Source organism: Anolis carolinensis, chromosome 3 (genome assembly GCF_035594765.1).
Source record: "Anolis carolinensis isolate JA03-04 chromosome 3, rAnoCar3.1.pri, whole genome shotgun sequence".
NCBI lineage: Eukaryota > Metazoa > Chordata > Lepidosauria > Squamata > Dactyloidae > Anolis > Anolis carolinensis.
In genome coordinates this window covers 75,875,484-75,893,465 of record NC_085843.1, presented here as the reverse complement: position 1 = coordinate 75,893,465, position 17,982 = coordinate 75,875,484, and the positions used below count along the sequence as shown (strand labels likewise).

Below are 17,982 nucleotides of genomic sequence, written 5' to 3'. Positions count from 1 at the left end.
TTTTCCGGGCTGCCTGGCCATGTTCCAGAAGTATTCTCTCCTGACATTCCACCCACATCTATGGCAGGCATCCTCAGAGGTTGTGAGGTTACTTGTGAGGTTACTCACAGCCTCTGATACTTTTTATTAGGGATTGGTTACATTGTTAGGGATAAGAGGAGAAATAGAAAGGAGGCAAAAGACATATCTTAAGCTGCTGCTGGAACACATACACATTTCATGGCCAGATTGGTCCCAGCATGGTTCCTTCTGATCTGTGGAACTCTCTGCTGCAGGTCAAATTAGATTAAATGCAGATGGTCAGCCTGGTTCGACCACAATATTACCATGAAGTATCAATCTGTGTTAATTCTACAGTGTAGATGTATCCAAGGACACACAACCATTTCGACCCAGTCTAGTGCCTCGCTCACATATTAGGAGTCCACAGGACGTTACCATGGCAGTTAAAGCAACATCATAGCGCTATATTGGATACTGCTACGACTTGCACACACAACAAGCCTCTTCTGGCACATTAGCACTCTTCTATCAATTTTGTAATCCACACAATGAAAAGTGAGTAGGAAGAACTGTGTTGAGGCACAAGGTCCTAAACCCCATTTGTCTACCTCACACTAGAGCCGTTTCCATGGCAGCCTTCTCAAGAACTACATTCCCCAGAACCCCACGCGGCAACATGCGCAGTCCGCCCTCAGAGGAGAGGCGGGGCTGTGTTGACAGCCACCTCGGGAGCCGTTAAGAGAGAAGAAGGTCAGCCTCGAAAGGAGAAGACCCGCCGTATGCAAAACACAGCAGGTGAAGAGGCTGAAAGGGGAGGTCAAGGTTAGGAAAAGTTAAGGATTTATTTAGACCCTCCGGGGTAATATTACATGTAGGGTGAATCCACACCTTAGAATGAATGCAGTTTGACACCACCTATAACTGCCACGGCTCAGTGCTGTGCAGTCCTGGGAGTTGTAGTTCTGCAAGGTCTTCAGCCTTCCCTGCCCAAGAACGCTGGTGCCTCACCAAACTATAACTCCCAGGATTAGGCAGCATTGAGCCATGGCAGTTAAAGTGGCGTCAAGCTGCATTCATTCTAAGGCAGGCATGGGCAAACTTGGGCCTTCCCTCCAGCTGTTTTGGACTTCAACTCCCACGATTCCTAACAGCCAGTAAGCTGTTAGGAATTGTGGGAGCTGAAGTCCAAAACACCTGGAGGGAAGGCCCAAGTTTGCCCATGCCTGTTCTAAGGTGTGAATGCACATTCCACTGAAGACAAGGGGGCATCCACACTGGAGAATTAATGCAGCTTGACATCACTTTAATTGACCTTGCTCAATGCCACTGAATCTCAGTTGCTGTTATTTTTCACTTTTAATATTTCTTCTCTTGCTTTCCTAAATCAGTTTATTTATTTTCGAGAGCAACTTAAGAAACTGCAAGTCGCTTCTGGTGTGAGAGAATTGGCCGTCTGCAAAGACGTTGCCCAGGGGACGCCCAGATGTTGATGTTTTTTACCATCCTTGTGGAAGGCTTCTCTCATATCCCCGTATGGGGAGCTGGAGCTGATAGAGGGAGCTCATCCGTGCTCTCCCCGGATTTAAACTGGCAACTTTCAGGTCAGCAATCCATCTTTCAAATCAGCAGTCCTGCTGGCATAAGGGTTTATGACTTAATGGAAGAACCTTCTGCCTAGCATTCCTAGCATGGCTTGTGTGTGTCTTCTTCGCAACCTTTAAACATATCTCTTCTGTTAAAAGAATCCCAGGATGTAATTGCAAATTGGTTTTCCTAAAGGCAAGGGTCAGTAAACTCCATGGGATTCATTTCTAAATAGAATGTGCTGGGATCATTCGAGGAGGCTGGGTCAAATTTGTGCATTTTTATAGGGTTTTCTTTGGCAATAATAATAATAATAATAACTTTATTCTTATATCCCGCCCCATCTCCCCGAAGGGACTCGGGTGGCATACATGGGAAACAAGCCCAATAGAACAAGACTACAGATATATCAACATACAGTATAATAAAATACCATATAAAAACATAAAAATTTAATAAAAACATGAACTCAGTAACAACCAATCAATAGATGGCCACATTAGGAGTGTTCAGAGCTGAGAAGGTTGAGCAGGGCCTGTACAGTATACAGGCAAGGAGTATTCAGTGGTGGTCCCCGTCCAGGTAATAATCAGGTCTAGCCCAGCAGAGCGTGAGGATGGGCCGTGCCTTCTACACTGACACTTAAAATCTAGATTATCTGCTTTGAAGTGGATTATATGGCAGTGTAGACTCATAATCCAGTTCAAAGCAGATAATGTGGATTATCTGCATTGATAATCTGGATTATATGGCAGTGTAGAAGGGGCCTGAGATCACACAGGAGTTAATGCCTTTACACAGCATTGCAATACTGAGAGTTTATAATACTGAGCAACTCTTTGCCCCCAGAGTTACAGGGAACTTTCTCCCAAATCTGGGAAAAATCTCAATCTCTTATTTTATGAAATCCAAGACTCAATCTGATGTGGGAATAGTGAAGTGATAATAAAGAAATGTACATAGATGAGAATATACTGAAATCCATGCCCTTACTGATCGGTAACTACAACCATTCTTTTACATCTGGTTTTCTAAAGGAACTTTAATAGAAATATCACTTATTTTTTTAGCACCTCCGAACTGAAGATGTTATGCATTGTAAATCAGAACAAATGCTGTTTTCTTCTATTTCTATTTAATCTAAATACAAAAACATCTGGTACAGTGGGGCCTTGGTCTCTACTGGGATTTGGTTCCTGGGTCCACATGCATATTAAAATCCATGGGTGCTCAAGTCCCATTATAGACAATGGCATTCCTTATATAAAATGATGAACAACTCAAATGAGTGCTGAGGACACCCTGAAGATTTGTAAAATGGTGGGAGGTACATGTTGTAGCACAGCATCTCTCAATATAAACAGTCACTCACTACTCTTGTCATCAGCCACTGTGGGATCCAAGCCAATGCAGATTCAAACAGCAACAATGCAGGGGTATTTCAGAAGTCTTAGTCAGTAGTCTATTCCAAAGGTCATCACCAAAACATCCAAGTCTATGCGTAATCCAAAGTTCCAAAGCCAAGGTCCAAAACACGATAAGGCACACAATATCATCAGACAGAGCTCCAAGCTGTAACAGGTTCCAAACGTTGCTCAGAGCAAAGACCAAATCCAAACTGCCACTCTTTATCCCTCACCTGTTGGCCCTCCTCTCCTGTTGGCCTCCTCTGTGCTATCCGGGTGGATCTGTGCAGCTGAATAGCCTCAGTCCTCAGTTGCAGTCTTTCTGGGATACTTAACTCTGCCTCATTGCTATCCTGATCCTGAGTTCTCAGGACTCCCACTTGCCAGAGGCACTTGGTCCTGCATTGCAGGGTTAGCTTCCTCAGTGTCAGGCTGCAGCTGTTGTTGTTCCCTGCTTGCTAGGGACTTTAATGTATGAAGAAAGTTTATTTATTATTTATTTTATTTACAGTATTTATATTCCGCCCTTCTCACCCCGAAGGGGACTCAGGGCGGATTACAATGAACACATATATGGCAAACATTCAATGCCAACAGACAAACAACATACATTAGACAGACTCAGAGGCATTTTTAACATTTTTCCAGCATCACGATTCCGGCCACAGGGGGAGCTGTTGCTTCACCGTCCAGTAGTGGCTGTACTTCCTCATTCCTTTCCTCGTGTTTTGCTGGCAGTTTTATGGTGTTGTAAATTAGCCTCCCGCATAAAGCGTCCCTAAATTTCCCTAATTGACAGATACAACTGTCTTTCGGGGCTGCATAGGTCAACAGCAAGCCGGGGCTATTAATGGTCGGAGGCTTAACCCGACCCGGGCTTCGAACTCATGACCTCTCGGTCAGTAGTGATTTATAGCAGCTGGTTACTAGCCAGCTGCACCACAACCCGGCCCCCTAGTTGAAAGTTCAACTAGACTCATATAATCTAGTTTCTGAATCCAGGTTATCTGCTTTGAACTGGATTATATGAGTCTATGACTGAACCTACACTGTCATATAATCCAGATTGTCAAATCAGATGATCCAGATTATTTTATTTGAACTGGATTATATGAATCTACACTTCCATGTAATCCAGTTCAAAGCAGATAATATGGATCCAGAAACTGGATTATATGGCAGTTTAGATGGGGCCTAATATAAGTAACAGTTATTTAACTGATGATTGTTTGCTGGTAATCATTTATATTTTGGATGGGACTCTTCATTTTTCCCATACCAGTCTAAAAGAAGATGACAGAAGACACTGTCAAGACATGCAGAATGACCATGTATCCTTATAGAAGAATAGAAGGTAAAAAGCCTTTTTATTTTATTGTGATGACTGTTCCATCATTTATTTTTTTAATTAGTGACTGAGATGGCAAGTTTCCGAATATGATTTTATAGCTGGGCATAAGATTCAGAGTAAAATTACTTACTGAGCACATATTCAATCAATCACTCGACTCTTAATTAGTCACATTTTTTGGTGTTAGCGTGAGGATAGGCCGTGTCTTCACAAGTTAGGAAACAATTTGTAAACCCTGCAAATATGAAATGCAGGATATGGGACTGGCAACAAAAAACCCCAACATGGTGCAGTAGTTTGAATGTTGTACTATGACTGTAGAGACCAGGGTTTGAAATCCCATTCAGCCATAAAAAAGCACTGGGTGACCTTGGGCACATCACACTTTCTCAGCCACAGAGGAAGGTAATGGCAAATTCCCTCTGAACAAAACTTGCCAAGAAAGCTCTGTAATACGTTCACCTTACAGTGTCGTGTTGAAAACAACTTGAAGGCATTCTCTTAGATATTTATGTCTGATTGTATGTTTGACTTATTTCTTTTAAAACCCACAATCTGATTTATTAGATGGTATGAGTCTTCTGATACTAACACATCAGGCTACATTTAGATCCAAAATGTTTCAAATTTAATTGATATTGTGAAAGCAGACTCTGGTAAACATGTTTGTAAAGCAAGGGCAAAACATGTCCCTCGTGTTACTTGGGATTCTCTCCTCATCTTTGGAAAGTGGGAAGGGGATGGAGAGAGGTATAGTCAGTCAAGGTCTGAGACAGGGTATTTATAAAATGTACCACAGAACATTGGTTAACTTTCATTTTCTTAATTAACTCACAGAAAAGAATCCAAGAATGACAATGGATCTTGTAAATAGCATATCTAATTTGCTTACGTTCCATTTGAACTTGTTCAGATTTGTAACTGTAGCTACACTGAAGAGCTATGAAGTGGCTTTGTGTGCTGCTGATGAGAAATATCCAGTGTCGCATCTGGATATGTTCAATGTTGATTCCAAAGAAATGCAATCCAGCTCCACACTGCTTTGATTATGGCTGTCGACTGCTGTCACATCACAGGAGCAAGAACATCAAAGATTCTTACAGGCTTCTTAAACTACAGGAAGGCTGCTCACTGGAAGATGTTAGAAATGTATACCGAGACCTTGCCAAGCAATATCATCCAGACAGTGGATCAGCTTCAGCAGATTCTGCAACTTTTATTAAGATTCAAGAAGCATATACAACTGTGCTTAATGATTTAACCGAGAAAATGAAATCAAGAGAAAAGGCAGAGGATGAAGAAGAAGACAGATTAAAATCTAAAGCGCCACAACACAGACACTATTTAAGTTTTGAAGGTGTCGGTTATGGTACTCCAAGTCAAAGACAAAAGCAATATACACAGTTTAGAGTTGATCGGGCTTCTGAACAGGTCATGGAATACCGAAAGCAGGTCATGGAGAGGCAACTTGCTATGAATGAATCTATGTTAGCTAAAGATGTGCGGCACAGCAAGAAAGCAAAGATCACCCAAGCAATTGAGCGATTGGTCGAAGACCTGATTCAGGAGTCCATGGCAAAAGGAGATTTTGATAATCTTAGTGGTAAAGGAAAGCCTTTGAGAAAATTTTCAGATTGTCCACATATTGATCCTATGACTCACAACCTGAACCGGATCCTGATAGACAATGGATACCAACCAGAATGGATTGCCATGCAGAAAGAAATAAGGGAAACCATTGAAAAGCTAAGAAAGGACATGGTTATTTCTAGGAAGAAACTAGGAAATCCAATGACACCACAGAAAGAGAAGCAGTGGAAGGAAGTTTGTGAACAGTTTGTTGAAAACATCAAGACATTAAACAAACGGATTAACGATTTCAATTTAGTTGTTCCTATTCTCAGCAGACAGATGGTGCATTTTAATGCAGGCAAAGAAATTGCACGTGTGCAGGAGCTCCACACAACCCAGGTGGAAAAAAAGAATGAACACAACACAAAAGATTCAGGAAACAAAAGTGATGGACCACTTGGTGTTAAAACCAGTTTCTTAAAATGGATTACACTTGCTTTGAAGTAGAATTAAGTAGATAATAATTTGCTTTGTCTATAAAACACAGATTCTTTCAACAGATCTCTCCCCCCCTTCTGTTTTACTGTTGAAACCATGTCTAATTCAAATAGATAAGTGAAAAGGACAGGATTAAATAAACACATTCTACTAGTAAGCCTTGGCTTGTTGCCATTCCTTCATTTATTAGTGTGGTGAATTAATTTTTAGACTAGACATTTAGTAATGTTACACTGACATGTTTGTTCATTAAAAAATTAGCTGAAACAGACAAATATATGTTCCTACAGTAAAAAGGTTTTTTAATGGTACAAATTTCTTAGGGACATTACAAATATAGAGAAATGACCTAAATTCAGTTGCTAATCCCATCTAGAGCAAATCTATTGAATCAATTGTTCAATGGTTTGTCAATATTTATATAAATACTAATGATTCAATAAGTTTGCTGTATTTGAAAGTAGTAGTTGGATTTGGGGAAAAAATTGCAACTCCATTAGAATTTGCTACCTATCATAACTGCCTAGTATTATCCCACTGTTTCTGTAGGCTGAGACTAAGAACCTTAAGAAGATGAGGTTGGCAAAGTTGAATTTCAGCAAATGAATCACATCTGGTGCGGGTTGCTGTCATGAAATGAAACTTTTGATTTTCTCCATGACTGTAGTGCTCCTATTTATTTATTTATTACAATACTGATATCCCACCCTTCTCACCCATAGGGGACTCAGGGCGGCTTACAATAAAACACAGTATAAAAATATTACAGGCAATTCAATCAGTTAAAAATTAAATACATTAAACATTGATAAAAATATGCATGTAAATACACAGTTGGCGCATTTCGAATCTGATAACTGGTCTGTCATTGAGTTCTAAGATGGTGATAATTGATGCTGCTGTTATTAATTGAAAGCCTGGTCCCACAACCAGGTCTTAACTTTCCTACGGAAGGATAGAAGGGAGGGAGGCTGCCTGACATCATTTGGGAGGGTGTTCCATAGGTGGGGAGCCACTACTGAAAAGGCCCTGTCTCTCGTCCCCACCAGCCGCACCTGTGAGGCTGGCGGGACCGCTAGCAGGGTCTCGCCTGAAGATATTAAATTTCGAGGTGGGTCATAGCGGGAGACACGTTCAGACAAGTAAGCTGGGCTGGAACCGTTTAGAGCTTTATAGGCTAACGCCAGCACCTTGAATTGTGCTTGGTAGCTAATCGGCAGCCAGTGGAGCTGGCGTAACAGAGGAGTAGTACGCTCCCTGTATGCCGCTCCAGTTGTCAAAACTGGCTGCCTTCCGTTGGACTAATTGGAGCTTCTGAACAGTCTTCAAAGGCTGCCCCACGTAGAGCGTGTTGCAGTAGTCTAATCGGGATGTGACAAGAGCGTGGACCACTGTGGCCAAGTCCGGCTTCCCAAGGTACGGTTGCAGCTGGCGCACAAGTTTTAACTGTGCAAAGCCTCCCCTAGCCACCACCGAGACCTGGGGCTCCAGGCTCAACGATGAGTCTAGAATCACCCCCAGACTGCGAACCTGTGCCTTCAGGGGGAGTGTGACCCCATCCAGCACAGGCTGTAACCCTGTACCCTGATAGGCCTTACGACTGACCAGAGGAGTCGACTTTAAAATCATTTTGTCTCCTGCTGTAGGCCTACTGCCTCCCTCCCTTTCTCCCAGCGTTGGTGAGTGGACACAAGAAGGGAGGGAAGACCTTAAAAACTCCAAAACCATCTGAAGGTTTGTTGAGTAAAATCCGCCAATGCCAAATACTTCTGTCTTTCTAAAACTTATCTATGAGTGATAGGTCTTTCCCTTCTGTTGTAATATTCTGGCAGGCACATGGCAATAGTGAACATGATTCTCCTCCTTGCTATTCCCAAGTTGTTTTTCTCTCCTATTTTATTTCTGTTCTTTTAATTTTTTATTGCAATGTTTACAAAATTGTGCTAAAAAAAAACCCTGAAAGGCATGCTGGGCAAGGTGTAAGGCAGAAAGGTGGTCTTACGGTGGCTATGCAGAGGGCAGCTCATGGGACTGAGAACAAAGATGTAAAATTGAGTTTTGAGATACAAACTGAGGAGGTCAGGAGAAACATCTCCTTCTATACTGGCTGCATATCTTTGCTAATAGGTAAGGCCAATTAGGTAATGTTGAAAGCGCATGCCCAGCTTTTTAATCGGTCAATATATCCCTCCCCTAATATTACGAGGGTTGAATGAAAAGTAATGCCTCCACCTTGGTTACTTCGGTTTGGATGGGAATATTTTAATAAACCAAACACAGAAATAATCCTTAGAATCTGCTGTTTAACTACCACTATTCACTTTTCCACATAATCAACAGACAATTGGATACATTTCTGCCAATGATAAACAAGTTTTCTGAAGCCGTCACGGAAGAAGTCGACACTCTGTTTCTGCAACAGATCTTCCGATAGCCAAGCAAAGCAAAGCAATAATGTAACCCACACGTTCTTGTGAAATGCCGATTATGCTTGAAATTTTTCTCTGAGTGATACAATTGTCCTGAATCAATTTGTCAACCTTTTGCTTGTGAAACTCGGTGGTTGCTGTCACAGGACGTTCAACTCCTTGTTTGTCACACAAGTCAGATATTCCCACCTCAACATCTTTAAACTTACTCGCCCAACGATGCACAGTACTCACATCAACATAATCACCATAAACAGCTTGCATTCTCTGATTAATTCCCTTTGGGGTAACACCCTCTGCTGTCAAGAATTCAGTGACTGCACGTTGCTTAAGTCACATTGACCGACCGTCTGCGTAGGTTCCATATTTCACACTTTAACAACACAACTGTTCAATGTTAAGGCTTCCCGCTGAATGGAACTGTAGTGGAGAGTCTATTGAACAAGCCAGTACTTGCCGCATACAAGTACTGCCTTCTGATGAGGAGTTACGAAGGTGGAGGCATTACTTTTCATTCAACCCTTGTACATTGGCTCACATAGATGCATTCACATCAGCTTAGGCCAAAACTTCCCTCACAAACTATGGCTATAAAAGTTTATGTGCCTCTCCTCCCATCACTTTGAACAAAGGCGCCTATAAGCTTATGCTTAACTTCTATTTTTCTGAATAAACAAGCACTGACCAACTGAAGTGGCAATTGCCTGTTTGTATCTCCCATAAGCCTTGGAGGACTGGGAGTTGACAGGACATGGACTGCCAAAGGAACAGTCATTATGCTAATGTAGAGAAATGTGATAATTAACACTCTCAAACTGGTATGTTTCCATTCCCTACACTAATATGATTGTGCAAGACATTAGACTAGCATGATACATTCCTGACTCCAAAGGTTTTTAATATGTTTCTAGAATTTGGAGTTTGTCCACTGCTCTAAATATATTTTAGAGCTGATTATTGTAATTAAAACTAAGAAATATTTAGTTCTGATAGACAGGTTAGTCCAGCTGACAATTCCTGCAAAATTATGGTAAGTGCACAGTTTCCAAATTAAACAAAATTATTTTAGGCTGCAGTGCCATAACCTGGCAATCAGCCCCATTGAATAAAGTGGGACATGATTTTGAAGAATTGCAAATATTTCAGAAACTCATAGTTCAAATGATGTGTGAGGGGAACATGTGGCATTATTTTTGATGTTAGAAGAAACTTCAATTATCATCCAAAAGTCATAACACAAGTGTAGAAGTGACAATTACTAAAATGAAAAGAAAATACTGATCTTCAGAAATGTAGGTTGATAGTTACTGCTCCCCTAATGAGACAACAAACTAGAGCCATATTCTTTAGCTATTTAAGCAATTGTATTTTAGTCCATCCTGCTGTAACAATATGAATGAAGTGCTATTTTTACACCAGTGTGTAGTTTGGATAGTGTGTCTATTACATTACAGGTTGAGCATCCCATATCCAGAATTCCAGAATCCAAAACACTCCAAAATCATCCACATAAGTAGCTGAGGCAATGGTACCTTTGCTTTCAGGTGATTCAAAAGAGAAATAGAAAAGCAAAGTGCACAATTTCTATGAATAGTTGAGATAATAAACCTGTTCAACTGCATTAAGAGGTGTGTGGCAAAGCAGATATGTAATGAATTCTTTAAAGGTATTATAATGCCACATTTATAGAATCATAGGGTTGGAAAAGACTACAAGGGCCATTCCGTCCAACCCCCCAGCCGTGCAGGAACACATTTTGTCACCTGAGTTTTGTGGAAATAACAGCATGAAATGGAGCAATATGTTGTAACTACAATAGAGTCTCACTTATCCAACATAAACGAGCCGGCAGAATGTTGGATAAGTGAATATGTTGGAAAATAAGGAGGGATTAAGGAAAAGCCTATTAAACATCAAATTAGGTTATGGTTTTACAAATTAAGCAACAAAACATGTTTAACAACAAATTTGACAGAAAAAGTAGTTTAATACACAGTAATGCTGTAGCGGAACCTTCGTGCTACGGTTCTTGTTGGCGCAGTGGAGGAATTTTGAAGACGGACAACTGAAGGAATTTCCCAGAAAGCAGTTTTATTTCGCTAATGGCCACTAGGGGTCCCCCTAGCACAAAGTAAGTGCTTCTCCAGGGGAACCGCCCAGTGACATGCTGAGTGAACATTTATACACACTACAGGGTTCGGGTTATGCCCGCCCACAAGCAAATTCATTGGCTTAGAGTTGTGACGCTGCCCAATCTGTGCTGACCAGCAGGCCGGCTGCACCCTTTTTGTGCCGTGCTCACAAATCTTTCAGAGCGCCTGCGTACGCATGCTCTGTTTGTTTATCTATAGCTTTCATTTCTTCAGAAACACATGATTTCCCAGAAGTCACATGTTTCTGTGAGTTTATGCACCCGGGTCGCTAGCTGTCGCCATCTCTGCCCATATATGGTATTTCCTGGGGTTCCTTAACCCCCCCCGCCTCACTCCCCCATTTTCTTTTTGCGAAGCGCATGTACAAAAGCTGAAGCAAAGCATTATGGTTCCATCCAATCCCGCTTGGCTTGGAGTATGGCTATCTTTTTTTCAGGTAAAGATTGTGTGACACACCTAGTACACATTTGCATCATTATTGGAGTGCAACACATAACTATGAGAACAATGAACAATCCTAAAATCCCTACCAACAATATGTTCTTCAACCATTCTATTGAGGGTAACCAGCTAGTCACCCAGGAGAAGGGAGACCAACCTTCTATCTCCTGGACATTATTGTAAATTAACTTTTGTAATGACTCGATGTCATCTTCAATAGTATTATTCAAGTTATGAAATTTCACTACACAACGTCCTCTAACCATGGCGCATAACCCCCCTCTGGCCGCCAGTAGGTAGTCAAGGGCCAACTTATGCTGTAGGGCCATCTGGCTGATTTCTTCTACTTCAGACTGGATTTCCCGGAAAATTTTACCAGTGGCATTTATGGACTTTTCAAGGCGGCAAGTCAGGCCTAGAACACTTCTACGGTTTGCTTGAGCTACAATCCCTGGGTAAGCACCCAGTGTCAACAAGCCTGTGATCAGGCCTCCTCCTACACGGGAGGCTTCTGAACCTGACAGGGCCTTGTTGATAATGACCTCATCCGAGCATTCTGGTCCTAGAGGGCCTGTTTGCACAATGTCCCGTTTCAGGCGCTGATGCCCTTTGTGTAAGACCTGAACTGGGAATGTCAAATAACCCACACCGACACACTGGTAGTTGCCGGGGTGATAATTTGTGGCCCATTTATCAAAGAAAAACCATAGATTTGGATCCCTAATTTGCCATAACGGACAGAGGCTTTTACCTAGGCTCAGTTGGGTTAATTGTTGCAGTATGTTCATATAAGATTTTAGGCCCTCAATAGAATCATTCACACTAAATGTGGGATAATCTGGATACATGCTAGCCCACTCGGTTGCGGTTAGATTTAATCGTGAGACATAAGATGTATTAAATCGTCCATGTAGATAGAACCGGTCTCGACAATGGGAATAATTGCCTAATCGGGAAAAGAACGCCTGCCTAGTTCCCCAGTGTTTCCACTCAGAATTCCATATTCCCGATCCTCCACAACAGAAGCACAAACCCCTGGTGGAGGTATGGTATCTAAACCGTCGAAACCGAGTTTTATTTATCCTTTGCGGTATGCTAGAAAACACGGTAGGTGGACCCTCCTGAGCCTTGGACAATCCCTCCAACACAATCTGTGGTTCATCAATTAAATCGGGAAGAAATGAAAAATCTCCTACGGTGAGGGGGTGTTCATATATTAATGCTACCTCTTTCCCGTGCTGCTCAAACATATAATTGGCATGTTCTTTTATCCAATTCCCATGTGCTCTTTTTCCAAAAGAGAGAATAAAACTCAGCACAAATAATATACCAAACACAGTGCGCTTTCCTCCCCTCCTCATAGCTTGTCTCCCACTTTTTCCTCTCAAAATGTCTAGCCACCATCTCCCGGAGAGCGCCTTTGTTGGGCCATGCTGCGACATACTTGACCACCGACGCTCCGTTGCACCCGAAGGGATCAGCTTCATGGCCTTGTTGACCCCTTAGGGAGTTGCCGGATGATCCTGAGTCTCAGGTCCTCACCAGGAACTCGCTCCGTCCGCCACTCCTCAGGTGCTAATTTTACACGGGTGTAATGTATCCACGGCTTAATCTCCTTCACCTTCACTGCAGTGGGGGTAGACAGGAGCACAACATAGGGTCCTCGCCACTTGGGTCCCAATGGCTCAATCTTCCAATCCTTGACCAGAACCTCGTCACCTGGTGAAAAACAATGTAGAGGTGTGGTAGGGAATGGTGGGTTCAATTCAGAAATGTATTTTTCTAACTGCTGCATTTGTCTGCCCAAAGCCTGAACCTGGGCCAATGTCTGTTTCTCTCCTATGAGGTGCTGCTCAGCTCCTGTCTCTAAGGCTCCCTTCAAGTTCAAAGGGGGTCGTCCATAGAGTCTTTCAAAAGGGGAGAGTCCTGTCCGTTTGTGTGGTGTACATCTGATTCCTAATAATGCCATGGGCAAAACCACCGTCCACGGCAATCCTGTCTCTTGGCAAAGTTTCCCAAGCTGAGCCTTTAATGTCCTATTCATTCTTTCCACTTTTCCAGAAGATTGGGGTCTATATGCACAATGTAACTTCCACTTTATGCCCAAAATTCTACATAATCCTTGCACAGCCTGTTGAATATATGCGGGGCCATTATCTGATCCAATTTCTAAGGGTATGCCAAATCTGGGAATAACATCTTTCATTAGAGCTCTTGACACCTCTACAGCCTTCTCAGTTCTTGTAGGGTAAGCTTCCACCCATCCTGTGTATGTGTCCACGAACACCAGTAAATATTTGTATCCTTTGTATGGGGGCATTTCTGTAAAGTCAGTGACTAAAGCTTCAAAGGGTACCCCACCCACATGTTGGACTCCTGGTGGCTTGAGGGGTCCTTCTCTGGGGTTATTTTTGATACATGTCCAGCATCTTCGGGCTGCTGCTGCCGTTAGGCTATGTAATCCATCGATATACAACTGTCGTCCTAGCAGATTTGCCAATGCCATTTTTCCTAAATGTGTGTTTTGGTGCATGTGTTGGACTAAGTGCCATGCCAAGTCCTTAGGGACGTAGACACGGGCGTCTGGCATCACTATGAGTTCTCCTGACCACTGACCCTTCTCCTTTAAGGCCCATTCTTCTTCCTCTGGTGTATATGTAATGTTATGTTCAGTTAATTCTACCTGTAGGGCCATTACCTGATGTTCAATATAGGGCAGCCTAGCTGCCTCTTTGGCTGCCAGATCAGCCTGCCTATTTCCTTGCACTACGGGATCGTCTCCACGTTGGTGCCCTTTACAATGCATCACAGCCACCTGCCTTGGCTTCCAAACCGCCTCCAGGAGATCCACAATCTCTCCAGCATGTTTCACGCACTTTCCTCCAGACGTGAGGAGCCCGCGCTCCTTGTACAGTGCTCCATGTGCGTGGAGGGTGGTGAAGGCATATTTTGAGTCTGTGTAGACGTTAACCCGCTTTCCGCTTGACAATTCCAACGCTCGGGTCAGGGCAATCAATTCGGCCTTCTGGGCAGAAGTCCCCGGGGGCAGTGACTCTGCTTCCAGCGTCTCTCCCCCCCACCGAACAACCGCATAACCTGAGTGTCTTTGATTATTTTCCATAAAGGAGCTTCCATCTGTGAACAGAGTGTCGTCCACCTTAGTTAGTGGCACATCCTTCAAATCCGGTCGACTGGAGAATACCTCATCCATCACCTGGGCACACTGATGGATCGTGGTGTCTCCTGGAGTCGGGAGCAAGGTGGCCGGATTCAGAGTGGAGCAAGTCTCCAGGGTCACCAGTGGGTTGTCACACAACAATCCCTCATATTTCATTAACCTCTCACTTGTGAGCCAGCGCGGTCCCTTAATGTCTAACAGTGCCTTAACGCTATGGGGCACCTTAACTGTCAGTGGCTGTCCTAGGGTCAATTTATTCGCTTCTTTGATTAAATCTACTGATGCTGCCACAGCCCTCAGGCAAGGTGGCAATCCACGAGCCACTGTGTCCAATTGCTTTGACAAGTAGGCAATCGGCCTTTGCCATGAACCTAGTGGTTGGGTCAATACTCCAACCGCTGTTCCTTCCCGCTCTGCAGCGAACAGAGTGAATGGTTTTTCCAAATCGGGCAGTCCTAATGCTGGAGATGACATCAATGCTTCTTTTAATGCCTTAAATGCCTGTTGACATTCTTCTGTCCACTCAAATGGATCTTCTCTTCCACCTCTCGTAGCCTGGTACAGTGGCTTAGCCAACACGGCGTAGTTGGGGATCCACTGTCTACAATATCCTGCTGATCCCAAAAATTCCCGCACCTGTCGCCGGGTACTGGGAGTGGGGATGGCACAAACAACTTCCTTTCTTTCAGCTCCTAACATCTTCTTTCCTTCGGTCAGATGGAACCCCAAATATTTCACCGTGGGACAGCACAACTGGGCCTTTTTCTTTGACACTTTGTAACCCTTTTCTTCCAATGTCTTGAGAAATCTCAAAGTATGCTCTTTACAGCCCCCTAGTGTCCGGCAAGCGATAAGCAGGTCATCTGCATATTGAAGCCAAATTCCCTCTTCCTTAGGTATTACAAAATCCTGTAAGTCTTTGGCCAGGGCTTGACCAAAAATGGTCGGGCTATCCCGGAACCCCTGAGGAAGGCGTGTCCAAACATACTGGGTCCTTTGCCCTGACTGCTGAGATTCCCACTGGAAAGCAAAGATCGGTTGGGATACAGGGGCCAATCGAATACAAAAGAATGCATCCTTTAAATCCAATACAGTAAACCATTTGGCAAATGCTGGTACTAGACTCATCATGATGTATGGATTTGGCACTACCGGGGTTAGGGGAACGGTGACTTGATTTACAGCCCGCAAATCTTGAACTGGGCGATATTCTCCTTGTCCTCCTGGTTTCTTGACTGGGAGCAGGGGCGTGTTCCATGGGGAACTGCATGGTACCAATATCCCATGCTGCAGAAGTCGCTCTAGATGCTTTCTGATCCCCTGCACTGCCTCTCGACTGACGGGATACTGTGGCTTGCATATGGGCCCCATTCCTCTTTTCACTTCCACCACCACCGGTGGAACATATTTAGCTAATCCTGGAGGATTATCTTCTGCCCACACTAAAGGAGTCTCATGCCATGGCCATTGTATTTCTTCAGTAAAAATCCTAACTTGAAACAGTCTCCATTCCTCTTCCATGGGAAATGATAGCTCCACTTGTCCATTCTTCATGAACTGGAGTTGAGCTTGTAATTTTGATAAAATGTCCCTTCCCAATAAAGGGACTGGGCAGTCTGGGAGATATAACATCTTATGCTTGACCTGATGTCCGGCCAGATTGCAGGTGCGTTCCTTAAGGAAGGGGCACTTCTGGGTCTTCCCAGACACCCCTATTACTTTCGTAGTTTCCCGAGTTGGTGGACTAATTTTTGTATTTACTACTGATTTTTCGGCACCTGTGTCCACTAAAAAGTCCAATTGTTGGTCCCCGATTTCAAGTGTGACCATCGGCTCCCCGGGGTCCAACAAAACAAGAGCCTGGCTTCCTCATTCCTCTCCTCCATCCATATCTTCCCATTCTTCTTCCATCACAGCTGCTGCAGCTATCACCTCTCTTGCAGGAAAAGGTACGTAGTTCCCACGCCCTCTTCCCCTTCCTGGGTTTCTTCCTCTCTCAGGCCTTCCTCTTTCTCTCGGTCCTTCCTGACTTCCTTCTCTTCCTTCTCTTCCTTCTGGGCATTCACCTTTCCAGTGTCCAAACTTCTTACATTTAGCACATTGGTCTCGACCTAACCTCCGAGGGGGCCCCCTTCTTCCTCCTTGTCCCCCTCTGGCATATCCTCCTCTTCCTCTCTGTCCACTTGCACTTTGTTCCATCATGGTAACTAATGCTTGGTATTCCTGCTTCTTCTTCCTGTCCTTCTTCTCTTCTTCTACCTGGTCCCTCGCCATATAAACTTGATCTGCGAGTGCCAACAATTCATTCATAGTCTTTCCTAGAAATCCTGGTTGCTTTTGAATCTTTCTCCGGATGTCAGGAGCCGCTTGACTGATAAAAGACTGTTGAATCGCCCTCCTACCGTTTTCATCCTCCAAATTATACGGGCTATACTTTCTATATGCTGCCTCCAGCCTTTCCAAAAAGGCTGTTGGTGACTCAGATTTTTCCTGTACCACTCCCTGAATTTTTACAATGTTGACGGGTCGCGGCGGGCCCCTCTTTACCGCTTCTACCAATATACGCTGGAATCCTCTCAGTCTCTGCAAATGTCCTTCTTCTGCGGTGTCCCATTGGGGATCTATTTCCACAGGAAACCTCTGTGCTCCCCACTCGGCTGCATCACCATCTTGTGGGGCACCAACCTGGGCTATGGCTACCCCATTATTCAACACTGCTCTTCTCTCCTCTGATGTGAACAACATATTCAACAATTGTCTGCAATCTTGCCAGGTGGGATTATGGGTTGCCATAATCCCTTCCAATAGCCTAGCCATAGCTTGGGGTTCTTCACTATAAGGTGGAGTATTATTTTTCCAATTCAAAATGTCACTACTACTGAAAGGCACTACCTGGTATGCTTGAACTATCTCATTCCTGTTGTTTATCACAGGCACCGTTCTCAAGGGCATCTGGAGGGCCGGTCCGGTCGGTGAATCACCAGACCACACCGGAGCTCCATGTCTCCGAGTTTGTGCCGGAGAAGCACCACTGGGCATCCGTTGTGACTTCTTCTTTTCCTTTGTTTCCTCCTGATATTTTTCTAGGCTAGGATAGTGTTTCTTGGCCGCTTCGGTTGACTCCGAAGAGTAGGGTGGGGGTCTCGTTCCTAGTGTGGGGGCTGTTCCCTGGGGTGGGGGGGGCGGTGGCAAGGGTGGCGGCAATAATTCCTGTTGTCTAGCCTGTACACTCAACTGTAAATCTGGGTAGTCCTCCTCATTGGATTGGAAAACTTCCTTCTTTTTCCCCTCCTTCTTCACCACCATACATTTGCCATTCCTGCACTGTCGAACCCAACCTGGATCTTCTCTAACTACCCGTTCCCAC

General features: G+C 43.8%; 2 protein-coding genes across 3 annotated transcripts in view; both read left to right on the top strand.

Moving 5' to 3' along the window:
• The first annotated feature begins 731 nt into the window (after positions 1 to 731).
• dnajc28 (DnaJ heat shock protein family (Hsp40) member C28) lies at positions 732 to 6,571 on the top strand. Of its 2 annotated transcripts, none has more exons than XM_003219006.4 (3): positions 732 to 798; positions 4,276 to 4,347; positions 5,258 to 6,571. In XM_003219006.4, the coding sequence occupies exon 3, from the start codon at positions 5,287 to 5,289 to the stop codon at positions 6,421 to 6,423; it is 1,137 nt and encodes a 378-aa protein (XP_003219054.1). In that variant the 5' UTR covers positions 732 to 798; positions 4,276 to 4,347; positions 5,258 to 5,286; the 3' UTR covers positions 6,424 to 6,571. The 2 variants fall into 2 exon arrangements, with proteins under 2 accessions (XP_003219054.1, XP_016847968.1); XM_016992479.2 differs by having other exon boundaries at positions 5,182 to 6,571.
• Positions 733 to 17,982, top strand: part of tmem50b (transmembrane protein 50B) — a 48,088-nt gene continuing 30,838 nt past the window's right edge. The window contains exons 1-2 of the mRNA XM_062975064.1: positions 733 to 798; positions 4,276 to 4,347. The gene's annotated coding sequence lies outside the window, so the exon portion shown is untranslated. The remainder of the gene's footprint in view (positions 799 to 4,275; positions 4,348 to 17,982) is intronic.

Excerpts from the sequence above, each read along its gene's own strand:
- dnajc28 (XM_003219006.4), top strand. The coding sequence starts at position 5,287 with ATGAAGTGGCTTTGTGTGCTGCTGATGAGAAATATCCAGTGTCGCATC.